This window comes from Schistocerca nitens, chromosome 7 (assembly GCF_023898315.1).
Source record: "Schistocerca nitens isolate TAMUIC-IGC-003100 chromosome 7, iqSchNite1.1, whole genome shotgun sequence".
Taxonomy (NCBI): Eukaryota; Metazoa; Arthropoda; class Insecta; order Orthoptera; family Acrididae; genus Schistocerca; species Schistocerca nitens.
In genome coordinates, this window is record NC_064620.1 from 277686884 (window position 1) to 277709845 (window position 22962).

A 22962-nucleotide genomic window follows, 5' to 3' on the forward strand; every position below is an offset into this window, starting at 1 on the left:
TAGTCAAAACAGTGGACACACACACATTCTCCCAGTAATCCCAAACAATTCAAGAAAATGCTATTAAATCACAAAATGGTGATTACAGTTTTTCTGGGATTACAAAGAAATTTTGACAACAGATTTTATAAGAGTAATGTGAGGGAATAGTGTAACATGACCAGTTTATTGAGAGACTCTTACAAGACCCTAAAGGTCAATTTAAAAAAATAATCAATAAAAAATAGACAAATCAATAATGTAGAAAATGATAGATTGTTACTTTCCATAAAGAAGACACATTAAGTTGCAGATAGGTACAATCAAAAGACACTTATACAAAGCTTTCAGCCACAGCCTTCATTAGCAAAAGAGAAACACACACCATACATACACACAAGCAAGCAAGAACACTTCATGTATGACGGTCATGTATGCATGACGTGTGCTTGCTTGTGTGTGCGAATAGTGTGTGTTTCTGTTTTTCTTTTGCTGATGAAGGCTGTGGCTGAAAGTTTTGTGTAGGTGTCTTCTAATTGTGCCTACCTGCAACTTAACATGCCTTATTTATGGTAAGCAGCAATTCTATCTTTTCCTTAATTGTTGATATTCCCACATGGAGTTTCAATTGTTTGAAAAAATAGAAAAATTCATTCTGCCCCACAATACGTGACCAAATACTGCAAATTCATTGGGGGAAAATCTCAGACTTTTTTGGTTGGAGATTTTCCAACAACCCCTCTGTAATCTGGTCTTTGCACCATCTCTTCCCCTTGGTGAAGGCCTAGCTGGCTACTCGGCATTTCACAACTGACAGTGAGTTTGCTGTCAATGTGCTGAAGCACTAGGCAGCCTATTCTTTGATGAAGGGGTACTGAAGCACACTCACAGCACAACAAATGTCTGAATTTTGGTGGCAACTAAGTGGAGAAGTGATGTCAACACATAAGAACATATTGTACAAAACATTTTATTTTTCTTTTTTACCCCTTTTTTAATAGCCAATCTGAGGTTACTTGAAGATAGCTCTCTTATTATGCATACTAAAATACTATGGAATTAACAACATCCCTTTTGAATGGATGGCACCTTACCTTCGTCATAGAAGGCAGAGTGTCACATTGACAGACTTCATCACAGGGAAAGATTGCTGAGATCTTTAAGTGCCACTGAATTTGAAATTTAAGTGACTGAAAAGCTGCTGCACAAATGTTAGCTAACTAGAAGTATAGTTTTAGTGTATTACAGCCACCGAAGTGTTAGCATATGTGTGTTTACAATAATCAAGGATCAAATTCTGGAAATAGTCACCATTCAAGAAATGATAAAGCTAAGAAATGTAATATTGTTTCATACAATAGTCAGTATTTTATAAAGAGCTATTTACAAAGACCAGCTATGAGATTTTCATCAATTTAGAGTATAAAAATAACTAATCTTATTATATTTTAATGAGATGTTTGTTCACTTTATACTAGTGTGCCAGATGTGTCTTCAGTTAAATCACGTACAGGAAACAAGAGTTTTTGGTGAAAAGTAATAACTAACATAAGTTTAGTTAGTATCAATTATGTATAGCATACATCCATTTCTTATTTGAAATATGTTTCGTAAACCAGTAGTTTTTTTATTTAATAACACTGCAAAATAAAGCATAATCACAATTTTTCCTTGAGTAGCTGTAACTGAATAACATGTCTAGACAAAAAAAAGAAAGAAAATGACTAGTAATGGTAAGAGTACTTTCTACCATAGACTGTATAAGGGTTTGGCCAATATGTATTTATGAGGGTCATTCTGAAAGTAAAGCCTCCAATTTTTATTAATGGAAACTAAAGAAGGCATATAAATCACAACAGCATAGTTAAACACAGCAATATTACAGCTATAGACTGTCATTTTCCCACACTTGTAAAAATTTGAACCAGCTGAGTCTCACCACTTCCTTACAGCTTTCACAATAGCATCTGAGTCTTGAAAACGTTCGCCATGTAGGCCATCTTTCAGAGGCCCAAAGAGATGGAAGTCAAAGGTGCTAAATGAGGACTGGAAGGTGGATGTAAGACAGTCCACCGAAATTTTGCGATGAGTTATGTCGTCACAAAACTGGTGTGGGGCCTGACGTTTTCATGTTCCAGGTGAAAGTTGGTCTTCTTCCCTCACCTTACCCTGGAAATTTGGGCTTTCAGCTTAGCTAGTGTCATTCTGAAGCATACTGAATTGACAGGTTCTCCAGGCTCCAGGACATCCAAAAAAACTGCACCCTGGCTATCCCAGAAGCCTGTGCACAACGCTTTGCCTGCAGACGGCTGTGACTTTAATTTCTTCTTTTATGGAGAGTCCGCACGTCCCCATTCCATGGACTTTCTTTTGGATTCCAGCTCACAGTAGTGACACCATGTCTCATCTCCAGTGACGATGCTATTCAGAAAATTGTCACCTTTAGGTATCAGCAAATTTCCATTCGATGAGTTTTTTGTTCTTCTGTATGCACCCATGGGACCCATCTCACACGGATTTTGTGACAACCAAGATGATACAACATTGTCTCCAAGGCATTACAGCTGACATTCAGCTTTGCACACAATTCGCTGGTCATTATCTGCCAATCAGCATGGATGAGTTGATCAAGATGCTTTTCATTGCAAGGGATGACAGCGCACACCCTTTTCACCACCTCGAAAATGCCATACCCGTTGCCTCCCATTGCTCATGTCTATCTACATACACCTTTAGCAATCAGCACAATTTCTTCAGCAGTGAGGAATTCAATCACACATCTTTGTTTTAAATGCGCGTCCATATCTGACTCCATTTTGGAATGCTCCTCTGTTGGTGCCAACTAAAGAGAACAATGTAACCACCAGCAAATGAAACAAGGAGGTTCAAGCATTACCACTACACCACTACCCATTTGGTAAAACACTATGCCTTGCTGTGTGAAGTAGTCTGTAACTGCCTGGTGCATACCCTCATCCGATGGGAATTGTCAACACTTCAGTGTCTTTTTTAAGGGATCGAAGGCATGATAATTGCATGGAGAGAGATCAGGACTAGAGGGCGCATACTTGAGTTGGCATAACTTCTGCACAACGACATTTTCAATACGGGGATGTGCATTATCACGAAGCAGCATCACCCCTTGTTACCAGACAACAGACATGCTATTCCATAAACAGCCTTCATTCTCGAATAGGTGTCTAACAGTGTTTGTCCTTCAGCAGCCAAGAAAAGAACAACAACATGCTGGTCCTTTTTGGACGCATCTGGTAATAATGTTGCATAGTTCACATTTCCACATTTACTGCATGGACGTCGAAAAGACATGAATGCCACACTAATCCCTTGCCTACATGTCATTGCTCATGTACCCATGTCAGAGTTGTGCTACGCTGCATACATGATGAAGCAATGCCCTCGAATGGAAACTTTTTGGTCACCTCTTATAGATCAACTCTTAAGGTAAACAGTTGTTGACCTTTAATTGGAGGCTATGGTATGAGAGATATGTTTGTATTTTACTTATTAAATCCCATAGCAATACCCTTTGTATATCCAGTATGTACTGTTCAAATGTATAATTTGCATTTATTCAAATGCATATGTTATGTTCACAGGTACCTGTAGGGGATAGTTTTAATGAAACAAAAGGTGTGTAAGCACTTGAAATGGATATACTATTGGTGGATTGGAAAACCAGGGTTTCTCACAAAGGCATTAAAGAGAAGAATGGCAACATCAACGAAAGTGACACATTCAGCAGTGGAGGATCAAAAAAATTTACTTGGAGGAAGGTGTTAATGCGATGATAGAAAGAAGAGATGTTGCCCTTCACATGGCCATTGCAATGAAACTGAATCAACCTAGGATTCTTCTGAATTTACAATGGATGGACTGGACACTTGTACAGTTGAGAGCCAAACAGGTGACCAGGATTATAGCAAACATTTTTTTCTAAAATCAGCAGTTGAAGGATAAATTAGGCTTTAAAACAGCTGTAGTAGGTCTGAAGTCAGCAGGACAATGGGAGTAGTGTTTGATTTTAACATAGGCATAAGCATGGGGATTATGGGTGCTCTAAAAAAAGCATCTGCGTGACTAGTGGGAAGATGTAACAAACAGGAGTTGTGATGAGGTGTTGGATAAGCACCTGTTTCTTATTTATTTATTTTTTTTTTTTTAATTTATGAAAAGGATATCATACGCACATTTATAACAATGGTATGGGTCTGACATTTGATGGGTATGGCTAAAAGATTTTGAAGTAGGCACAGGTATTTAATTAGTTTTCTCGGGTCTTTCTGGTCTTTCACAATGAAGTCACTATGGGAAAGCTTGAATATCGTACTACTGAAATACTAACAATTGTTGGCCAATAGAAAAGCCCTGAGACACATTACACTATCAGTTAAATCTATTTTTAGCTTGTTTTCTCCTTGGTGATATACATTACCTCCTTTTTAATTACAACACAGTTGCAGTCATTAAATTCTTGGTGCTATCACTATTCCTATCCCCATGCATGCCCTCCCCCATTTTCTTTCATCACCAAAATGAAGGTTGACATTCTGCCATCTTTATTTCTCCCATATCACCTTTTTGCTTCCTATTATCATTTGCAACAGTTTTAAGAAATGTTTATTGACTGATATGTTCACTAAGCAATAATAATAATAATAATAATAATAATATGTAAGTAAAATCATGGTTCGTGTATGTAATAACAAAAGTACCCCAGGTGGTGAAATCCACCCACCTAGCAGAAAGGTGGCAACCGGTCTATCGGATTCTGGGGAGACCGGACCTACACGACTTGTGAGTGGATCGGAGCACTCTGGAAAACTTCCCAAAAATGAAGATTACATTGGAACAGTAAACAAACGGACACTAATACAAACCGGAAAATTATACACATTAACAGAAGAATTAAAGAAGCTGAAAATCCAAATCCTAGCAGTACAAGAGACCAGATTTCCTGATAATCAAATCACTGACTACAATGGCTTCAGAATTTTCAAAAGTGGAACGGACAGAAAAATTGGTAAAGGGGCAAACATGCTTGGTATGGCCTTTATGGTCGAAAAATCCTCAGTTAAATTTGTAAAATCTGTAAAAACTATTAGCAATAGACTAATGTTTCTTAGGTTGAAACACAAGAATAAATATTACACCCTAATTAATGTCCACGCACCCTGCAACGTTGACAATAGAAAGGACCTAGACAATGTGGATAAATTTTGGGAACGATTAGAACTTGAAATGTCAAAGATACCGAGGAATGATGTCAAAATACTTCTTGGAGATTTCAATGCACAGATTGGCAGAGAAAAGAAATACAGGAAGATGGTTAGGCTATACCCAGCACACAAATTGACCAACAAAAATGGCATGCGACTAATCCAACTTTGTCAACAATTCAACATGAAAATCAGCTCAACGTCGTTCAATAAGAAACCAAGAAAACAGAAGACCTGGAGATCCCCTATAAGCCAATTGGGAGAATTTCAAATTGACCATGTGGCCATCTCATATAACTTCCAAAAAGAGATCAGAGATATCCAGGTTAGGAGAGGTGCAAATATTGACTCAGATCATTATCTCACAAGAGTTCGGGTCCAATTCACCCCAAGAAGGAAAACACTAAGAATTCCACCAGCAATCCTAAAATTTGACCTACAAAAACTAACAGAATCAGAAACAATTAAAAAATGGGAAAATTCTCCCGCAAACAACTGGGAAACATTCAAGGAAAAAATCACAAAAATAGCGAAGGAGCAAATACCACTGAAGAAGAAGCACAAACATCCATGGTGGAATATGGAATGCGAAAAGGCAATTCAAGTTCGTACAGAAGCCTTTGCGAAGTACAGTTCAAATAAAAATGAGAAAACTCTTCAAAACTTTTTAGAAACACGGAAACTTTCAAATAAACTTATTAGACAAGAGAAGAGAAAGTATGTAACTCAGCAACTGGAATCAATAGAAGCAGATTTTAAAAATTATAATACGCATGGATTCTACAAAACTTTTGCAAACCAAATTAAAGGGTATATCCCTCAAAATGTCTGTTTTCGGAAATCAGATGGGAATCTGGCACTAAGCGACGAAGAAAACTGTGAAGAATTAGCCAAATATTTTGAAACGCTACTAAACTGTCCAGAACCAACAGAAACTCTTCCAATATCCAGCACTAAAGCCCCGCAACAGCAAGACTCTGTACCGCCAACTGAAGAAGAAATTATCAAACACATAAACAAACTCAAAAATAACAAAGCATCAGGAGAAGATGGAATTGTAGCCGAATTTCTCAAAAGTCTAGGGTCTAACTCAAGAAATGAGCTAGTTAAAATTATTCAAAACATATGGGTTACTGAAGAAATACCAGAAGATTGGAAATGTGCCCTAATACATCCGTTACATAAAAAAGGGGATAAATCGGATGTGAACAACTATAGAGGAATCTCCTTACTTGCTGTCACATACAAGATATTATCAGCTTGTCTTCTTGAAAGAACACAAAAACTGCTAGAACCCAAAATCTCAGATTTCCAAGCTGGTTTCAGACCAAACAGATCATGTCCAGAACAAATTTTAAACTTGAAATTGATTACAGGGATGAGACAAATGCGAAGGAAGCCTACAGTATATGTCTTTGTCGACTTTAAAAAGGCATATGATTCAATTCACAGACCCACACTATTTAAAATTCTTGAAGAACAAGGACTGGATAAGAAGACACAGAACATCATAGAGCAGACATTAACAAATACAAAATGCAAAGTGAAATTCATGGGAAAATTTTCAAAATCATTTGAGATAAAAACTGGGGTTAGACAAGGTGATGGATTATCACCTCTGTTATTTAACTTAGTTCTGGATGGAGTCATGGCAGAATGAGAAAAAGAACTCAAAAAAGAAAAGTACTGGAAACCAATATCACTGGGAACCAAAAAAGATGACCTACAAATCCCCTACTTAGCCTACGCAGACGATCTTGCAATAATGGCAGATTCTAGTGAAATGGCAGTCAAACAGATAGAAACCTTAAAAGAGTGTGCAGGAAAAGTTGGCCTACAAATATCTTTTGAGAAAACGGTGTTTACAACAACAAATCTAGAAATTTCTAAGTTACAAACCAAATATGGAGAAATTAAGAGGGTACCATACTTTAAATATTTAGGAGAGATAATTTCTGAAAAATACTCACAACAAGAAAGAATATTAAAAGCTCGTAGGGGTCTAGGGCTGGTCCAAAACATTTACAATAAAAAATGTCTATCTATAAATACAAAAATTAAACATTATAAGTCAGTAATTAAACCAATAATGCTATATGCCAGCGAAACCTTGACACTGAAAAGGAAAACAGATATGGAAAACCTGAAGAAAGAGGAAAGGAAAATCATTAGGAAAATTCTGGGACCAAGATGGACCAAAGAGGGGTATAGATTACAGAAAAATTCTAAAATTGAAGAATTTTCTAACATAGAGATAGACATGAGGAAGAGGCGTCTAAAATTCTATGGCCACATAATGAGACTTCCCGATCACAGACTTACAAAAAAAATAGTAAGATACGTAGCATCCCTTGTTAATGGAGGAGAATGGATCAAAAATGTAAAGAAAGATCTGGAATTAGCCAACATTACTACTGAAGACATGAACAAAGGAAACAATTTCAAACTTAAAGTTGACAAATGGGAGGTCAAACCAGAGACAAAAGCGCCGAGAACTGGAACAAAATGGAGCGAAGAAAGAAAAGCTGAATTCTCGCAAAGAATGAAGACCTGGTGGGCAAACAAGAAGAATAAGAAGCCCCAGAAGTGAACCATCTTTACTTAGCGTCTTCCATGTTGGGAGCTTTACGACTAATAATAATAATAATAATATGCTTTACCAGTTTAAACAAGCCAATTTCCATCATTAGAAAACCAAATTTTGCAGCAGCATATGCATATACAAACTTTTAAAGTCTGACAATGAATTTGTTTGAATTCGTTACTACAGTATTTTATATTGTGAAACTGTGTACAGATGTACAGATTGCATCAGTGAATAAAATGTTTTGGGAGCTTATGACTCATGGGTGTGCCTCTTTGCTCAACATTAGTTATATTTATTATTATTTTATTCCATTCATAATAATAACAACACTAATAATAACAATAATAATCAGATAGTGAAGTTATGAGAGATGTATCAATGTTTTGAGTTTTACACATGAAATAACTCTGTAATAGAACAACAGACAATATTGTGAGAAATGATTAAACTATTTTGATGTTAAAATGACCACAAAATACACTAGCCTCATTTTAGAGATGGCATAAGTGTCATATCACACAAATGAAACATAGTTACATTTTTTCCTTCCATATTCTTGATCCACTTCATGCCCTGGCACTGTGGATCTATTAGAAGTGGCCACCTTGTTGCCCTGGTGACAATAATTCCATTCTCTGTACTAAATTCATCTGATGGAAGCCCTTGAATGTTCCATTCTCGAATCATTGTTGGATCAGCAAGGAAAGTTGTAATGTTAAAGACATTTGACACTGGTATCTCGTCTTTCACAACCTATCAAAATAATATAATAGGTTAGGGTACTGCTTTAAATATGAATACTATAACTATATAGATAATGATATCAATTTGAGAAATGAAAAAAGTATAAATAAATTATTTTTATCTCTGAAATTTACATTGAAGCTCATATTACAACGTCATAACATTTATTTGACATTCCTCAATATTGCTTAACATACTAATAAGCTAATTCATACTCTGATATAAGCTGGAAAAATTTTAAGTAGAAAAACTAAGATAGCCAAAAAGTCAAGCAGGACGTAAGTCTTTAAAATGACGATTTATAGCAAAGTTGGCCACAAAAAATAGCACTAATGGACTCACGTGACAACCAGTAAATATACGGCAGCTACATTTCATAAATTATTATAACTCTTGATATGGCTGAGCTACTCATATGTTACAGTTTTGTCAAAATTTATATGCATTATTCCTTGAGATCCAACGTTCCTCCTCTAGTGCACTACTTCTAAATAGACTTCAGTGAATACTCTTATACAGCAAAGAACATTTTTGTCATAAAATTTTATAAACTTCATGTATTTTAATATCAGTCCATTTAGTAGACACTCAGAAAATTCCATCTTACTGATCAACGTATTATCTCTGACTCACTACTCTATATCCACAATTTGTCACTGTGACAATATTAAACATATATTTTTATAGTGAGGGCATAATGGCTTGTGATGCATCCTGAGCACACTAATAAACACTAAATCACATGAGGCCATGAAAGTTTGAGAGTATTCTGCTTCTCTGTTTGTGACGTTGTTATCTTCAACCTGAAGATTGTTTAATGAAGCTCTCCAAGCTGGTCTGTCCTGTGCAAGTCTTTATCTCTGCATAACTACTGCAACCTACATCCACTTGAACCTGTTTATGTATTCAAGCCTTGGTCTTCTTCTACAATTTTTGGGTCTTACACTTCTCTCCATTATCAAATTAACTATTCCTTGATGACTCAGACTATGTCCTGTAAATCTAGCTCTGCTTTAAGTCAAGTTCCGCTGTTAATTTATTTTCTCCCCAATTCAGTTCTGTTATTGTTCATTAGTTAACAGATTTGCATACCCAATCTTCAGTATACTTCTGTACAACCACATTTCAAAACTTTCTATTTTCTTCTTCCTGTAGTGTTTTACTTTCTCATTTAACTTCCATTTAAGGCCAAATTCCAGATAAATACTTTCATAAATGTGCTCCCAGCACTTAAATTTATATTTGATGTTAACAATTTTCTCTCTTTCTGAAAAGCTTTTTTTGTAACTGTCGGTCTTCATTTTAAATCCTCTTAATTTAAGCCATATCAGTTATTTTTGCAACACAATAGCAACTAGTCTAATATTTTTAGTGTCTCATTCTTTAATCTGATTACATTATCAACACCTGATTTAATTCAACTATATGAACAGGAACATGAAACTAACTAGCTAACTAACCAACTAACTAACTCAATTAACAAAGTTTTACTTTTGTTCAACTTCTAACTTTATTTCAAGACCCTTTAAATTCTATTCTATTCAACTCATCTGCCAAGTCCTGTGAATGTCATCAGCAAAACTCCAAATTTTTATTTCTTCTCTGAGAAATTTAACTCATTTTCCAAATTTCTCTTTGATATCCTTTACTGCTTGTCACCATTAAAACATACGGGGGATATGCTCACTACATTCCCTACTATTGATGATAACTATATTGGTCTCTATTCCTTCTTGTTTCACTCTCCCTATTGCAGAAATGCAAGTAATCTGCAAGCATCAGGTGATAAAGTTAGTGAACTACAATATACGGATGCAGACATGAGTTTGGGTCAGCCTCGGGAGTGTGTGTGTGGATAGCCCACTTGGTCAAGGTGAACACTTGGTATAAGGGAGAAAACCATGTTCAAGTCCTGGTCCACCACAAATTTTCATATGTGGCTATTGAGTAGTAAATGTATACCTAGCACAACTGAAATCAAGGAATTCACAAACTTCCTGGCAGATTAAAACTGTGTGCCCGACCGAGACTCGAACTCGGGACCTTTGCCTTTCAGGGGCAAGCGCTCTACCAACTGAGCTACCGAAGCACGACTCACGCCCGGTACTCACAGCTTTACTTCTGCTAGTACCTCGTCTCCTACCTTCCAAACTTTACAGAAGCCCTCCTGCGAACCTTGCAGAACTAACACTCCTGAAAGAAAGGATATTGCGGAGACATGGCTTAGCCACAGCCTGGGGGATGTTTCCAGAATGAGATTTTCACTCTGCAGCGGAGTATGCGCTGATATGAAACTTTGTGGCAGATTAAAACTGTATGCCCGACCGAGACTCGAACTCGGGACCTTTGCCTTTCGCGGGCAAGTGCTCTACCAACTGAGCTACCCAAGCACGACTCACGCCCGGTACTCACAGCTTTACTTCTGCCACTACCTCGTCTCCTACCTTCCAAACTTTACAGAAGCTCTCCTGTGAACCTTGCAGAACTAGCACTCCTGAAAGAAAGGATATTGCGGAGACATGGCTTAGCCACAGCCTGGGGGATATTTCCAGAATGAGATTTTCACTCTGCAGCGGAGTGTGCGCTGATATGAAACTTCCTGGCAGTTTGGAAGGTAGGAGACGAGGTACTGGCAGAAGTAAAGCTGTGAGTACCAGGTGTGAGTCGTGCTTCGGTAGCTCAGTTGGTAGAGCACTTGCCCGCGAAAGGCAAAGGTCCCGAGTTCGAGTCTCGGTCGGGCACACAGTTTTAATCTGCCAGGAAGTTTCATATCAGCGCACACTCCGCTGCAGAGTGAAAATCTCATTCTGGAAGGAATTCACAGTCAGCAATAAACTGTAAAATATTTCTTATAGCTGTGGATCGTCAACAGTGTGTGTTCTTTCAGACATGTATGTAAGTATTACAAGCCTAGGCAGGCACACAATGATCCATTGTTGTTTTATTCTCCACATTGCAGCAAGCCAAGTAACGTTGTGAGAGATGAATTTAGTGGACTATGATATAAGGATGTAGACAGTATGACATGTATGAGTTTGGGTCAGTCTGAGGAGCATGCACAGATAGCTGAACTGGTTAAGTTGACCACTCACAGTAAGCGGGAAATCTGGAATTGAGTCCCAGCAAGGTACAAATTTTCGTATGTCACTCTTGGTAGTAAATCTGTACCTAATACACCTGTTGTCAAGGTATTCACAATCAGTGAATAAATATTGAAATATTTCATGCAGCTGCAGATCGTCAACAGTGTCTGTTCTTTCAGACAAGAAAGTAAATAAAAAACACTACACTACACTACATGGCTGAACAACCCCAAATGCGGTCTCCCAGCCAGTGATGCCAAATGATCATTTCATTTCATCATCAGACTGTGTCAGGAAGCTATACTTGCTTCCATAGTAAGTTATGCTGCAAGTGTGAAGACATATAGGGCGAGGCTAGTTGAACCTAACTACTTTACACAGAGCCTAGGGGAGCATGCTATTGTGATTTACTGGTGTACGCAGGACCACTTCTACAGAAGCTATTATCATATTATTAGGAATATGCCTCCTAGACCTGGTAATCAGAAATAAAGGAGTGCGACAATTGTTATGAAGAGGTGACACAGATAAAGTGACAGAGATATTAGGGCAAAAAAGCAAACTCCAAGGAACAAATCACTCTGTACATAAGGTGAGAATGGCAAGAAGATTGGGATGTGGGGATAATATTATTAGTTCATTCGCAATATGAGGGACAGACTTTATATGAAACACATTCCATCCTCAAGGAGCATGATACATTTCCTTACAGGGCATGGGCCTTACCCCAAGTGTTGAAACAGAACAGAATGTTGAAGGTAGCTATGACTGTAGACAAACTGGAATACTGTACAATACTGTTTGGATCTGTATTAGTATCTGCAACATAATCAAATATGAAACAGCTTGGCATGGAACAGTACACAGCATAATAAGGAACAAATCAAAGTGGCATGAATTAAACAAAATAGCTGAAAAGGTATCCAGGAGAGAACTGGAGATTTACCTTCAAGGAAAGGAGACACACTGAATCACCATAAAAATTAACTTACACCTATATTTATGTATAAAGCAGCAAGTATTTAAGTATGTCCACAATCTCCTCCTAAACATCTGCATCAATTTCAACAAAATTTGCCAATCCATAAAATTTTGATCTTCTGTTGATTTTTTTCTACATTACCCAAAAAGGAGAGCTTCCACTTTTGGGTTGAACAGGTTTTATAAACAATTGAAATTTTTCCATACATAAAACCTGTTTTATTACCAAAAGTAACACATAACAGGCTCACGAAAATCAAAATCTAGCCTTATTTAACACAATTTTAGTTTTGAAAGATGAGTAAGAGACTCATTTTCCAAGCATTTTAAATGGTTCCAAAATGTTTGTGAAAGGCCCAAAGACTTAAAGGTTTCAATTTATTCAACTTTGGTGACTACTCTGTTTTGTACTGATTAAGAATGTGTTCCACTGCTTCATTATCTTCCTTTGATATCGAGTGATGCCTCCCTGTTGAACCAATTGGAACTTGAGCACTTACAATCTTCAAAACATTGTGAACAGGAAGTGAGCACTGATGGTGTTGTTGCTGTCCTTCAGCTGGAAACCTATATCCAGCAGCTGGTCCATGTGGTAGCATAAAGTTCACTACAATTGTGTTTAACTCGTAACTGGTGTCTATAATCTCTGCAATCCACCAGTCACAGTCATACACACATGCCACAAACATCCCCCTTCTCAGGTTGTCAATCTGAATATTATCCTGCAGTTTCTGAGGTGTAGGCTGAATGAACAAATTTTTTTCTTTCTTGCTCTTTAAAGTGCGTGTAATATGAGTTCACCCATCACTCTGAGTCCAAAAATGTGTCTTCTGAATTCCTTTCACAGGAGTAGTTTGTTTGGACCATTATTTTTTCTGCTCATGGAATTCTTTGATTTCCTCTTTGGACGAAAGAATGACGGCTGTGGATGAGTAAGATTTCATGACTCTCATAAAATCCTCAGCAATCTGAATTGCAGCTGTATTTGGTCTGGAAAGATTATGTTTTATAGCATGGTGATTCAGCAGGCCTCCTTCACCATCACAAGGTCCCTTCCTGTGACCAGTAGCACTGTATAGTCAGTCAGTTGGCACAAGCGACTTAATTCAATTCAAACAGCTACTAACAATTTTTAAAATGACTAGAAGCACCATCAGATATAATGATGATCTTCTCTGCCCCAGTTTGCAGTTGAAGAATTTTGTGCATTGCTAGCAAAGCATGTGCTGTAATGTCCTATGTCATCACTTATAACTGCAACACTTGTGGACTTGTTTTAAAAATATGTCACTCCTGTAAAAACTGAAACCTGGTCATTACTCCAATAAGACCCTTGTACTTCTTGCGGGAGAGTTACAGACCAGTGAAGCACTAAACATAGTTCTTCAGCCTGTACACACCCTTTCACTTCTGCAATGTGTTGTTGTTGCAATTTCTTCAGATGCTGGTGTGTTACTGCTTTCACTGACCATTTACCAAGTTCATCAATGAAACTGTCAAAGGCAACAGTTTTCTTAATTAATTTATTTTCCTCCCATGTCGCATAATGTAATTTCTGGAGTTATCTGCTACGTCTTTAAGACCAAGCATCTGTAAAGACAGTCCTCCCTTTCCAAGGCAGTCATCACATTCTTGAAACAAACAAGTCTCTCATGTTATGTCACAGACTACTAATGACTTCACATGTCCAACCAAGGTGTCATATGTCACGTGCTCCAGTAAGCTCTTCAAAATTACCATACAAAGTTCAAAATTCACACAGTACACCCATAAACAGACACTCTATGTGGGTGTGGTTGTAGTGCATAAAATTTTGATCTTCCAAAATGTGAAGTTGTACAGATGCTCTTATAAATTGCAAAAGTTTCTTTAATATTGTAAGTCATGTACCTCTTCACTTTCCAACTTTTTGACCTTCAACTGTTACATTTATAGTGCCTTTTTTTATTGGCACTCTGGCGAGAACAGTCCCATTTATCTTCCAGATAAAATGATTGCACCATTTGAACTTGATCTGCTTCTACAGGATGACCATAATAGGGATCTGGTCTTCGAAAGACTTCTGTTATAGACCTCACATTTCTTGATTTGTCTACCATGTATTTTGATACTGATGGAACATGGTTCAAAATTGTTTTCTTTGAAAATGTCTCTGGAATAATAGTTAAAACTTGCACCTTTTCACTGTAGGATGCACAATATTCAACAGCTGAATTGATATTTGTGAAAAATTCCTGGCAAGAGCTGAAAGAGTGCTTTGGTTCATTTTCTTTTGAAGATGGAATTTCTACTTTGAAGAGTGTGGTCAGTTTTGCTGTAGTGTATTCATCCATAGCTTTAGTAATTTATCTGTGCTTTCAAGATGCATAGAGCTTACGACTTCAATAACCACAGTTTCTTAACAGGACTAACACCTACTTCTGTAGCTGACTGATTCAGGGTATTTAATTCTTCCTCTATTGATGCAAAATCTGCATCATCTGCACCATGGGATGCTTTACCTTGTTCAGATACTATCATTGTTGTTATTCTACCAAAACAATTAAAGCACAAAAAGTCATCACTGGAAACATTTTCACACATATGAGAACACTTATTCCCAACCTGAACAAAGCCTGTGTATTTTTGTTTGTCTTATATATCACTCTTTTATGGATATGCAAGTAGTCAGCACACTTCACCCTCCTGTGGCCTGAGTCAGATGACATTTCAAACAGTCCTTTTCACAACATATGTTGCAACTGTGTCAATTGGCAAATTCCTCACAAAAACACAGAACTCACTGGATGGTCAGAAGTCACTGGATGGTCTCAGATTTCTTAGAAGCCTCTTCAGTAAACAAATTAGCCCTGAACAACTGCAATACAGAAACCTGCAATGAACAACCACGACAAACTGACAAGAAACTGCAACAAAGTGTAAGAAATATCTGCAACAATGAAAGTGAAAAGAAATAACAGCAACAAAGAAAGTGATAAGGAATAACTGCAACAAAGACAACAGAAATAAATATTGTAACAAAGAAATTAGTAAGAAACACCTTCAGTGAAGACATACATTACCCTTGAAAGTTAAAAAATATGATTTTTTAAAGTAAAACTTGTCCAACTTATAAGTGGAAGCTCTCCTTTACGGAGAATATAGTACTACATGGTACTAACCAACAGACAAAACTCTAACTTTTCTGGACTGGCATTTAAAAATAAAATATAAAAAAAAAATTTTTAAAATAAAAAAAAATCTGTAAATTATAAAAAATTTCAAAAGGCAACAGTAAAAGAACTTTGACATATATGTCCAAATGGAGGATACCATTGTAATCATAAAGCAATTATCTTTCAAATAAAAAAAATTCTAACAAAATATCTATAGCTGTTACAGAGATACAGGATTTTAAAAATCTTTCTGAAATTCACATCTTCAGAATGGTGTTGACAGTGTCATCTTTGCAGGCCTGTGGCTTGAAGCAGGAATTTTTTTGGAGAAAACAAACAAATACGTGTTTATTACTTACTCCTGAATTTTAACATATGCTAAATTCAATAAGATCCGAGATAATAAAGGTAGCCCCCCTGCCTGAAGTGATACAGATTATACCCTCTTTCTTTACAATAGCCATTGCATTTCATATGAAGATTTCAACCTTCTTAACACTTTACACCAATATTCACTTCACAAAAGAAAACAACATGCATTGGCAAGCAACAAACAGCATATTGACATCAAAACAAGAAGCATTTCAAATTCTAACTGTTTACAGCACCATATTTTCACCTGGGGCAGGAAGTGCAACTATTATTTTTGTAGTATATAACATGAGTGAACCGATTAATGAGCATACCTACAATGTTTCAGCTTCCTGTGATGCATACAGACCACACATCAACACTTTGACCTCTGTCAGTTTAATTATAACAGCCAGGCATATAAAATAGCATGTGTGTACATATGTCAGCATCCTTTCCTAAACCACAGGATCAATGGCAGAGGGGGGGGGGGGGGGGATGGGACATGAACAAGATGGGTAGGGAGAGTGACGCAGGAAGAGATGAATAGGGAGATGCACTGAGGAGGAGATGGGCAGACAGAGGGGGGAGGAGTAAATGGACAGAAAGGGGAAGGAGGAGGTTCCCATAAAGCAGGGAGGAGGAGATAGACAGAAATAGGGGGAAGACAGTATGGATAGAAGTGGGAGGAGAAAACTGGCAGACAGAAAGCAGAGGAGGAGATGGACAGAGAGGGGGTGTGACAAGCTGGACAGAGTTAAGGGTGCCAACGAGATGGACTGAGAGAGAGGGGAGGAGGAGATGGAGAGAGATGTGGGGGAGAAAGAGGTGGGAAGAGGAGATGGTCAGAGAGATCGGAAAGATGAGATGAAACAAGAGAAGGGGGAGGAGGGGGAAATCAAAAGACAGAAGGCGGAAGTGAGAGGTATAGGTACATGTAAAGGATGAAGAGGGGAAGTTAGCAAATAAAAGAGGAAGAGATAGGGGCACACAAATGGAAGAGAGAGAGGGTTGATAGGGAGATGGAGGCAAGAGGATTTGGTTGGTTTGGGGGATTAAAGGGACCAGACTGCTACGGTCATCGGTCCCGGAGGCAAGAGGAGACAGTTATGCAGAGGTGAGGAGGACAGAGAAAGGAGGTCATGATGAGATGGATAGGGAGAAGGTACAGGACGAGATAGACAGAGACAGAGGAGGAGGAGGAGACAGACAAAGAGAGGGGGAGGAGGGGGAGATGGGAAGAGAGGTTGTGAGGACGATATGAACAGAGAAAGGGGTTACAATGAGTAAATGGACAGAAAGTGGTGGAAGAGGAGAAGGCCACAGTAGGGGAGGGCGAAGAATGAAGTTGACAGAGAGCAGGGGCAGAAGGGTACGGACAGAGAGAGGGGGGACAAGGATGAAATGGCCAGAGAGAGGGAGAGGAAGTGGGAGGAGGAGATAGAGAGGAGGAGGAGGAGGAGGAGGAGAAGGAGATTCACAGACAGAAGGTGGTGGAGGAGATGGACAGAGAGAGGGGGAAGATCAACAGAGAGATAGGGAGGAAGGGATGGGCTGAGAGAAGGCGGAGGATTGGAAGTATAGGAGGCATGTGGAAGTGTGAGGGTGTGAGAAGAAAAGTAAAAAAGAAAGAGGTGTGAGAACACAGGTGGAAGAGAAATGGGGTGTGAAGTGTAAGGTGGAAAGTTTGTGATGAAGCAGTTGGAGGGCTAGGTTGTGAGAAGACATGCAGAAGAGGAAATAATAAAGATCTGAAAAATGTCAGGATATTTAGCTAATTATATATATAAATGTATACAAAGATCACAGAATACAACTGTACGAAGATGCATGTGGTTGGGTAATAACCATTCAGGAATTCCAAAAGATACAATTTCTGTGGCCACCAGTACAGCTGTCAGTGATATATTGGAGTACAGTGACAAAAAAACACAAGAAGAATGGACAATAACCATTGCTGCAGAATATGTCCTTACTGGAATCATGGAGACAGTTTCAAAGTCAGAGAATACACAAAGTGCTACTGTGGGAAGGTATTACAAATCTGTGGAAACATTTAAGGAACTGTAGAAGTTACTTGATTTGAATTGTTTAGCTTGGTCTACATCTATATCTACATTTACAATCAAAAGCCATTGTATGGTGCATGGCAGAGGTTATTCTGCACTACTACTAATCATTTCCTTTCCTGTTCCGCTCAAAAACGGAGCAAGGGGGAAAAAAAAACTGTCTATAAGCCTCTGTAAGAGACCTAATTTCTCTTCTTTACATTTTCCTTACGAGAAATGTATGTTTTTGGCAGTGGAATCATTCTGCAATCAGCTTCAAATGCTGTTTTCCTAAATTTTGTCAATAGTGTTCCTAGACAAGAATGTTGTCCTCCCTCCACGGGTTCCCATTTGAGTTCCTGAGGTATCTCTGCAATACATCCATGTTGTTCGAGACTAATGGTGACAAATGTAGTAGGCCACCTCTGAATTGATTTGATGTCTTCCTTTAACCTAACCTGGTGTGGGTATCAAACACTCAAGCAGTACTCAACAATGGAGAACACTAGTGTCTTATATGTAGTCTATTTTACAGATGAACCAATTTTCCTATAATTCTCTCTACTACAGTCCTTACATGCTTCTTCCATTTCATATTGCTTTGTAGTGGTATGCATAGATATTCAGTCACTGTGACTGCGTCAAGCAGCATACTCTTGTTATTGTGGTCTTCAGTCCAGAGACTGGTCTGATGCAACTCTCCATGCTTCTCTATCATGTTCAAGCTTCTTCATCTCCATGTACCTACTGCAACCTACATCCTTCTGAATCTGCTTAGTGAATTCATCTCTTGATCTCCCTCTATGATTTTTATCTTCCACACTGCCTTCCAATACTAAATTGGCGAACCCTTGATGTCTCAATACATGTCCTACCAACCAATCCCTTCTTCTAGTCAAGTTGTGCCACAAATTCCTCTTCTCAACAATTCTATTAAGTACCTCCTCATTAATTACATGATCTACCCATCTATTCTTCAGCTTTCTTCTGTAGCACCACATTTTGAAATCTTCTATTCTCTTCTTGTCTAAACTATTTATCGTCCACGTTTCACTCCCATACATGGTTACACTCCATACAAATACTTTCAGAAATGACTTCCTGACGCTTTACTCTATACTCGATGTTAACAAATTTCTCTACTTCAGAACCGCTTTCCTTGCCATTACCGGTCTACATTTTATATCTTCTCTGCTTCGACCATCATCAGTTATTTTGCTCCCCAAATAGCAAAACTCATTTACTGCTTTAAGCATCTCATTTCCTAATCTAATTCCCACAGCATCACCTGATTTAATTCAACTACATTTCATTATCCTCGTTTTGCTTTTGTTGATGTCCATCTTACATCCTCCTTTCTAGACACTGTCCATTACGTTCAGCTGCTCTTCCAGGTCCTTTGCTGTCTCTGACACAATTAAAATGTCATCGGCGAACTTCAAAGTTTTTATATCTCCTCCATGGATTTTAATTCCTACTCCAAATTTTTCTTTTGTTTTCTTTACTGCTTGCTCAATATAGAGATTGAATAACATCGGGGATAGGCTACAACCCTGTCTCACTCCCTTCCCAACCACCGCTTCCCTTTCATACCCCTCGAATCTTATGACTGCCATCTGGTTTCTGTACAAATTGTAAATAGCATTTCACTCCCTGTATTTGATCCCTGCTACCTTCAGAATTTGAAAGAGAGTATTCCAGTCAACATTGTCAATAGCTTTCTCCATGTCTACAAATGCTAGAAACTGAGGTTTGTCTTTCCTTAATTTGTCTTCTAAGATAAGTTGTAGGATTAGTATTGCCTCATGTGTTCCAACATTTCTATGGAATCCAAACTGATCCTCCCTGAGGTCAGCTTCTACCAGTTATTCCATTTGTCTGTAAGGAATTTGTGTTAGTATTTTGCAGCCATGACTTATTAAACTTATAGTTCAGTAATTTTCACATCCATCAATGCCTGCTTTCTTTGGGATTGGAATTATTATATTCTTCTTGAAGTCTGAGGGTATTTCACCTGTTTCACACATCTTGATGGTCGAATGGTAGAGTTTTGTCAGGGCTGGCTCTCCCAAGGCTATCAGTAGTCCTAGTGGAATGCTGTCTACTCCCGGGGCCTTGTTTCAACTTAGGTCTTTCAATGTACTGTCAAACTCTTCACACAGGATCATATCTCCCATTTCATCTTCATCTATGTCCTCTTCTATTTCCAAAATATTGCCCTCAAGTACACTGCCCTTGTAGAGACCCTCCATATACCAGGTGATCAAAAAGTCAATATAAATTTGAAAACTGAATAAATCACGGAATAATGTAGATAGAGAGGTACAAATTGACACACATGCTTGGAATGACATGGGGTTTTATCAGAACCAAAAAAATACAAAATTTAAAAAAATGTCCAACAGATGGCGCTTCGTCTGATCAGAATAGCAATAATAAGCATAACAAAGTAAGACAAAGCAAAGATGATCTTCTGTACAGGAAATGCTCAATATGTCCACCATCATTCCTCAACAACAGCTGTAGTTGAGGAATAATGTTGTGAATAGCACTGTAAAGCATGTCCGGAGTTATGGTGAGGCATTGGTGTTGGATGTTGTCTTTCAGCATCCCTAGAGATGTTGGTCGATCACGATACACTTGCGACTTCAGGTAACCCTAAAGCAAATAATCGCACAGACTGAGGTCTGGGGACCTGGGAGGCCAAGCATGACGAAAGTGGCGGCTGAGCACACGATCATCACCAAACGACGCGCACATGAGATCTTTCATGTATCTAGCAATATGGGGTGGAGTGCCATCCTGCATAAACATCATACGTTCCAGCAGGTGTTTATCAGCCAGGCTGGGGATGATGCAATTCTGTAATATATCGGAGTACCTCTCACCTGTCACGGTAGCAGTTACAAAACCAGAATCACGCATTTCCTCAAAGAAAAAAGGCCCGATAATGGTAGATGTGGTAAATCCAACCCATACCGTGACTTTCTCGTCGTGCAATGCAGTTTCCATGACAGTTCTAGGATTTTCGGTAGCTCAAATTCTGCAGTTGTGGGTGTTGACAGACCCTTGGAGCATGAAATGAGCTTCATCGGTATACAGATTAGATTAGATTAGTTTTTCATTCCATAGATCTGTGCTGAGGAGATCCTCGTCAATGTGGAACATGCAATTTTTTTTTTTAAAAAAAAAGCTGAAATAATAATACTAATAGTATGAATATATACAATACATCATTTGTTTCTATTAAAAAATTCGTCAATGGAGTAGAAGGAGATGGCCACTAGTAAGTCTTTCAGGCTCCTTTTAAACTGATCTTTATTTGTAACTAATTTTTTTATGTTTGCTGGCAAAGTATTGAAGATGAGTCTTCCTGAGTAGTGGACCCCTTTTTGAACTAAAGTAAGTGCTTTTAAGTCCTTGTGGAGATCATTTTTGTTCCTGGTATTGTATGTATGAACTGAGCTGTTTGTTGGAAAAAGAGATATATTATTTAGGACAAATTTCATTAAGGAGTAAATGTATTGAGAGGCAACAGTTAGTATAGCCAGTTCTTTGAAGAGGTTTCTACAGGATGTCCGTGAATTTACTCCACAAATAATATGTATTACATGCTTTTGGACTCTGAAAAGTTTTGTTTGACTTGAAGAGCTACCCCAAAATATTATACCATATGACATTATGAAATGAAAGTAGGCAAAGTATGCAAGCTTTTTCATTTTTATGTCACCTATGTCGGCTAACACTCGAATTGCAAATACAGATTTGTTAAGGCATTTCTGCAGTTCTGTGGTGTGCTCCTCCCAACTGAATTTCTTATCAAGTTGTAATCCCAGGAATTTAAGACTGTCAACCTCTTCTATCTGCTCTTCTTCATACTTTATGCATATGCTGGGTGGAAACCTCTTACAGGTTCTGAATTGCATATAGTGAGTCTCTGCGAAGTTTAATGTCAGTGAGTTGGCTTTAAACCATTTATTAATACCCACGAAAATATTGTTAGCAGATCTTTCTAGAACTACACTTGACATACTATTTATTGCAATACTTGTGTCATCTGCAAACAAAACGAACTCTGCTTCTGGCAGTGTAACTGATGAGAGATCATTAATGTACACAAGGAAAAGCAGTTGCCCTAAGATGGATCCTTGTGGGACACCACATGTAATTACATCCCATTCTGATGATGACTGATGACTTAATTCACTAGTCCCTTGCACTGACACCCTTTGTTTCCTGTTAGCGAGGTATGACTTGAACCATTTTGCAGCACTGCCATGACACCATAGAATTCTAGTTTATTTAAAAGGATGTTGTGGTTCACACAATCGAATGCCTTTGACAAATCATAGAAAATACCTGCTGCTTGTAATTTGTTATTTAATGAATTAAGTACATTTTCAATGTAGCTGTAAACAGCCTTCTCGATATCAGAACCCTTCAGAAATCCAAACTGTGTTCTTGATAATATGTTATTTGTGGTCAAATGGTTGAGAAGCTGCCTGTACATTACTTTTTCTAAAATTTTTGAGAATGCTGGCAAAAGTGAAATCGGTCTGTAGTTTGATGGTATCTCTTTATCCCCTTTCTTGAATTGAGGCTTAACATCTGCATATTTTAGCCAGTCAGGAAATGTCCCGGTTGTAATTGACTGGTTACACAAGTAACTTAAAATTGTACTAAACTCACAAGAGCATGCCTTAATTAACTTTGTTGATATTTCATCGTAACCACTAGAATGCTTTGTTTTTAAACATTTTATTATGGAGGTTATTTCTTTTGGTGAAGTGAGTGACA

The 22962-nt window shown here is 38.0% G+C and overlaps 1 protein-coding gene and 1 non-coding gene across 2 annotated transcripts in view; both read right to left on the reverse strand.

Annotated features, from left to right (window-relative positions):
* LOC126195572 (dynein axonemal heavy chain 2) overlaps positions 1-22962 on the reverse strand; it is a 957657-nt gene that overhangs the window by 215296 nt on the left and 719399 nt on the right. The window contains 1 exon segment of the mRNA XM_049934198.1: positions 8341-8556. Within this exon segment, the coding sequence (XP_049790155.1) occupies positions 8341-8556 (216 nt within the window).
* Positions 10563-10637, reverse strand: Trnas-uga (transfer RNA serine (anticodon UGA)). The gene has a single exon. It is a non-coding gene; the product is annotated as a tRNA-Ser (tRNA).